The following is a 6,000-nucleotide window of genomic DNA, read 5'->3' on the forward strand; positions in this document are numbered from 1 at the left end:
TCCCAGCATGTGTGTGTGTGTGTGTTGATGAGTTAAACCCTCACGACTTCTACAAGCGTTTTTCCGGACTTTCTTTGACTTTCCGGATTACAGTCATCTGTGGGTTGAGGAGTGTTTGTGAGCTCCTGCTTTATGAAACCATGTCGCCTGCCACACGTTGTGTGATTTAAAAAGTGTGTGTGGTCGTCAATCAAAAAAAAGCCCATATTGTAGTGAAATGGTTGGTATTTTGGAGCAGCAGTGTTCAGACAACAGCAGTATGTGGGTGAGTAACTACCTCATATAACACGCCGCTGCAACTTGTTATTGCCTTTAAGGCTGCAGATGCGGGCCGTTATACCGACTGGATGTAAAGTGCCGTTGTTGAATGTGTTGGAGGTGAAATATCTCATCTGCTGAAGTTCAGTTGCTCCCGCTCCTACAGTTTTTACAGAACAGCCACATCCAAAACTAACCAGTGGTGTGCAGTAACTAAATATATTTCTCAAGAACTGTTCTGGTATTTGTACCAAATCAGCAGTTTAAAGGGGCATTAAGTAATCTGTGACTTCAGATTTTAAGACAGTAAATACTCATTTTTATATTCCTCATTTTGTCATCTTGCTTTTATCAGTTAAGATAACTTTATTTACAGTAATAACGCAATTAACTTGGTAAATAATCTGCTTTAACTTTTGTGCAATGCTAAATATGTAACCTTTTGTAAGCTAGCTTTAGCACATTAGCACGCTAACATCCTAAATGTCAGTATCTCACTATGCTACACTACACTTTAGGTTAGTCATTAAAAAATTTAATGTTGTAATACATGAAGTAAAAATTGGGGCCTTTCAAATGATGTATGATTAAATATGGAGAGTTTTAAAAGGGGCATTATGTAGTTTTCAGCGGCCACTAGCGGTGCGGTTCTAAGATTGCTACCAGGCGTGTGCTCGTATGCGTGCTCGCTTGAACTCATGAGCGAGTGTAACCCGAAACACAACCGCTTTCATACAGAAATCCTGCAATAAACGCAGGAACACCAGCATGCAGGCTGCGGCTTCTCACAGACATGTTCAGGATCTATTACTTCAACGTTTCAGAGGCAGACTTTCTCCGTGTTTCTCCAGCTTTACTAATGCTCACTTTGTTCTTACTCAACATCATCTGAGCCCGTTTGGTCTAATGGGCTTCAGCACATAAACCTTTGTTGTTGTTTTGTATCCTTACGTGGAGCCTGTGTTTTGCTGTGAGCCGGTTGTTTCGTGGTGTTATTAAACTGCATGTCGTTAGCTGCCGTGTTGTCGCTGTAGCACGAGCTACACACTGCGCACAGGGCTGAATCCGACCCGGAGACCTCACATTAAAAGCAGAATAGTGGCTGAGGCGAGCAACCGAGAAAACAGCCGTGTGCTTCATTTCTAAGTGAGTTTTGAGGCCACTGACAATTTGATTAATTTCATTGAAAAACTTACATATAGCCCCTTTAAAAAGACAAGTCTAACTTTTATAAGGAAAATGGTAACAAAGATGAAATTTACACTATCTACTGTTGACAGTTTGTATGGTTTATATATATTATTCCAAAACAAATCCACATTTTATTAAAGTGTGGCAGTTGTCAAATAAGTTGAAATCTAAAAATTGACAGATTGAAGCAAAATCATCATTTTGGACGGTGGCCTAAATGCAACTAACTTCAGCATGCTAGCCTGCTAACATGCTAAACATTACATTTACCGCACAGAGCGTACTGGAGAGTTCAATGGGCCGTTGCTCCAGTACAGTTCAAACTGAAATAACTGCTCGGCTTCGTTGTAATCTAATTCTGACGGTTCTCTGATTGGTCAGGATCCGTCTAAAGTAAATGTTAAAGGCTGGTTTTAGGAGGATAAACCTGAATCAAACGTTCATCTTTCAGGAAAGGACGACATGGAGATGTGCGAGCTGAGTCTGGAGGAGACGGGCCTGTCCAGGAAGAGGGGCGCCGAGATCCTTCCCCGGCAGTTCGAGGAGATCTGGGAGCGCTGCGGCGGGATCCAGTACCTCCGCAGCGCCATCGAGAACCGGCAGGCGCGACCCACCTACGCCACGGCCATGCTGCAGAGCATGTTCAAGTGACGCGGCCCGCGGCTCCTCACTGCAAACAAAGGGACAAATGCACCAGCTACCTAACACAGATGGCGTCCGAGCGCACTGCACCAGGTTCTGACTGGCATTCAAGTGAACAGCGACTTTTGTTTTGGTTTTTTTGTTCTCAACTGTCCTTTTGGTTTTCTTCTGTTGCCGTTGTTGTTCTTGCAGGCTTTCAGTTCCTTCGAAGGGGGGCAGGGAAGCTTCGCGTTGAACCCTATGCAGAAAAATCATACTAAATTATCACATCTGGTTGTTTTTCTGTAACATTTCTGCAAGTCTAACTACGAGGCCTTAACGCTACTTTAACAGGGTTTATTAGCCAGAAGTAGGACTTTTTTTGTTCAAAGCTGCCTCCCTAAACAAGAAAACTTAATTCCTTTTCTAAGTATGCATTCCTGATTATTACACTGAAGTCTCACCGGTGTGTCTCTTCCATCTTTAACAGCTAGCTGGTGATCCCTCTCTGACTTAAACCTGCTGTTTACATCGTCTTCACGTGGTTCTTAAACAACACTTGCACAAGGAGCCGTCAAGGTGATTCCTCCAGACTGCGCTCTAAATTAAGTCAAATATTTGCTAATACTTTTTTTTTATTTTACCTTTTGTCTTTCCAGCCGAATGTAACTTGAGACCTCGTTGATTCTTTCATGTTGTGATTCCTCTTTTTCTTGTGTGTGATTTAATGTGTAAAGCTAATGAGAAAAAGGTCCAAAAAACCTTTGAGAGTGAGACCAAACATCGCTCTAACTTTGAACCCTCGTTGGGTTGTTTTTGTTTAGATTTTTTAATTTTTTTTTTTGGCCAGAGCAGTAATTCAGCTCCGTGATTAGTTTCTCTCTGCGTTCATCAAGCAAAGCAGAAAAATGTGAAATGATTATGCAAATGCTGAGATGCAACTCCCCGCGGGCTGTTTGAGGCCAGATCAGCGCTGCAAGAAAAAAGAAAAATACATTCAAACCATATTTAGTCTAATCTGATCTTTTTACACAAGGAAATATAATTTGCCAATGCAGTGATTCCCAAGGCAGTTTCACGCTTTTCAGTGACGACGTCCTGAAAATATAAATCACTCCATCTGGCTGTTTAAATTAAAAATATCATTTGATTGCAGAAATGTTTTGGATGTTTTCCTGCTGTGTGAGAAGCTGTCGAGCACGACGTTAACGCTGCACCGGTACGACACTGAATATTTTCTATACAGCGACCTTTCCAACTGGAATGTAGGAGTTTATATTTGAAAGAACTGTTTCTACTTCAGTGGCTCGGGTACGTGAGATTGTCACGTGAAGCAATAAATCAAACTAAAGCTGAGAGATGGAACGAGCCGCCTCCGACGGGTACATCAAAGATTTAAAGACAATCTGCTGCGACGTTACACCTTCCTCTTTTCACCCGAGGTCGCCAAGTCTGTTCCTGAGCTTTCTTTTCCTTTTTACGCTCTTCTCTCCGCACAGCAAAAAAGGTCACTTAAGATTGTCTGAAAGCATGAAGATCTGTCTTGCTGCAAAGTACCTGATCCCCTTTTACAAAACGGCATTAACATGCAAGGAAGCAGGCTGTTCGATGCGGTAAAAGATGTCTGGACATGTGGGCGAAGTAACTGCTGTTTAAACATATTACAACAACTATATATTACTGCCGAAGTTTGTAGAAATTCACTTTTCCAACTAGATTTACACGAATTCTACACCAAAATCTAGGTGTTTTTTAACATGCAAATCACAACCTCTGAGCCTTATTGGTCAGGTGTTTCAAGTTCAACTTTGACGATTGTTTACTCTTCCGGATCCCTGCAAAAGAACGAAAAAAAGCCGCTGTATCGCTCTCGTCAGTCACCAGACTCCATTGATAAAAACTGCAATTTTACCTCGCAGAACGCAGAAGTTGCTCGTCTACTGCTGCCTGGGTCAGTCAGTTTGTTTGTGTTATTGTGTGACGTCGTTTTAAAAGGGATAAAAACACCAAAGTCACACAATAACACAAACTAACTGATCGAGGCGGCGGCAGGCCAGAGAAGTAAAATGACTATTTCTGTCAAGGGAGTGGCGTTTTTGTCGAGAGCGATGAAGCAAGCAAGAAATATCTTACTCTTTCAACAACAACAAAAAAGATCTATCTCTGAACCAAAAATACAATAATAGTTACTCTTTAAGCCTAGTTCAAGTTCCAAATACACAGAGAGCTACAAAGTTTAATACATGCAGCCATGACATTCACGTAAACAATTACAAGAAGCTTGGACATAAAGATGTCGACCGAAATGGCTTCAGCAAACGCATAGAAGCAGGTGAGACGAGGAAGTTTTCTTTTAACTTGTGCATTGACTGTGTATCAGACTGAATATCAATGTGAAGTAACTCCATGTTGTTATCTAGTCGGAAATTGTGTTGAAGCTACAGTTTGAAAAACCAAATCGTTTTAACCTTGATGCCCAGACATCAGCGCTTATACACTATAAAAATGAATAGCAGTGCTGCAGCTGAAGAGATCAGACAGGTGACCAAACGTCAGACAGACAAAATCGGATCTTTTAACTGTAGAACTAATTTTCTGCTGGTATTAAGAGAGATTTCAAACTGCTGATATCGCGCTCGCTCTCTCTCTGTGTTCTTTCACTTCTGACAGCTGCCAACATGTGTAAACAGCTTTCACCGCTTCATTCTGATTTTAAAAAGGTGTATTTTCTCACCTCCAGATGAAACGACTTCATTGACTTAGTGCTGGTTTTTCTTTAGTTTAGCCGTTTCCTGCTTTACTTGATGGTACCTGTAACATCAGATCCCTGCAGTACAGCAAATAAAGAAACAGCCTCGTAAAACTTCAGAGTTACACATTCGAGGATTTCAACTGTTTTTTAAAGGGTGACTTGGGTATTTTGCGCCTCATCTGGACCTTTTTCTCTATTTGTTTTTGCCACTGACAGGCTCGGATTGTTATTACAAGTTTCTGGCAACATTATGGGAAGGATCCCTACAGAATAAACCTTTATTTTATTTTTTTTGACTTAAGACCCTTTTTGTAAACCAGAAACAGAGGTTATAATCGCTCTCATCAAAGCCACCAGACTCCATTGATAAAAACAGTAATTATACCTCACAGAACACAGGAGTTATTTGTCTACTGCTGTCTTGGCCGGTTAGTTAGTTTATGTTATTGTGTGACTTTGGTGTTTTTAACCCTTTAAAGCCACACAATAACACAGGTAGCGGAAGACCACAGGTATAAAATAACTGTTTGTGTCAAGGGAGTCGATCTAGGGACTGTTCCTGGTTAAACAAAAAGGATCTCACGCTTTTTTTAAAAAAAAGGTCCATCTCTGAACCGAAAATACAGAAGTTACCCTTTAAACCTAATTTGAGACCTACAAAGTTTAATACATGCAGCTTAGACATAAATATCTCATCAAGAAACATACAGAAGCAGGTGAGACGAGCTGTTTTCCTATCTGTTTAAAGGCTGAGTGTAAAGGGATCACGATTAAGACCTCCAGTGTTGGTTTCAGTACCAGAGTGATGACCTTGAAATATGTCCTCAAATGTACAAGAGGGTGTCATCTGCATCTGCTACGATCTGTTTTCTCTCCCCACTCATTACAATCATTCCTCGGGAAACACTGCCTTCTTGTCATTTTTCTAACGCTGATCTCTCTAACAGATGAATAAATGCATTCCATGTTTCACTCACCTCTCCGCTCTTTCTTTGACTTCTGATGCTGCTGTCAAACCAAAAACCTGAATATATCTGCAAAACAGCTTCTTAAAGGAATTAAGAAAAATCAAGTCTCTCATTCGAGTTCATAGTTTGTATTTTCAACTAAATGACCATTTAACACTTTTTAAACAAGACACGTTACAGTTTGGTGGGTTTCTTCCCCTCAAACACAAC

At 40.9% G+C, this 6,000-nt stretch overlaps 1 protein-coding gene across 1 annotated transcript in view; it reads left to right on the plus strand.

Moving 5' to 3' along the window:
* Positions 1-5,798, plus strand: part of myo6a (myosin VIa) — a 164,701-nt gene extending 158,903 nt beyond the window's left edge. Inside the window, 2 exon segments of the mRNA XM_038726232.1 lie at positions 1,901-2,077; positions 2,080-5,798. Of these exon segments, the coding sequence (XP_038582160.1) occupies positions 1,901-2,077; positions 2,080-2,351 (449 nt within the window). The 3' untranslated portion in view covers positions 2,352-5,798.
* Positions 5,799-6,000: the final 202 nt, after the last annotated feature.

Source organism: Micropterus salmoides, unplaced genomic scaffold, assembly GCF_014851395.1.
Source record: "Micropterus salmoides isolate LMB-PRFRI ecotype aquatic unplaced genomic scaffold, ASM1485139v1 Ms_hic_scaffold_18, whole genome shotgun sequence".
Taxonomy (NCBI): Eukaryota; Metazoa; Chordata; class Actinopteri; order Centrarchiformes; family Centrarchidae; genus Micropterus; species Micropterus salmoides.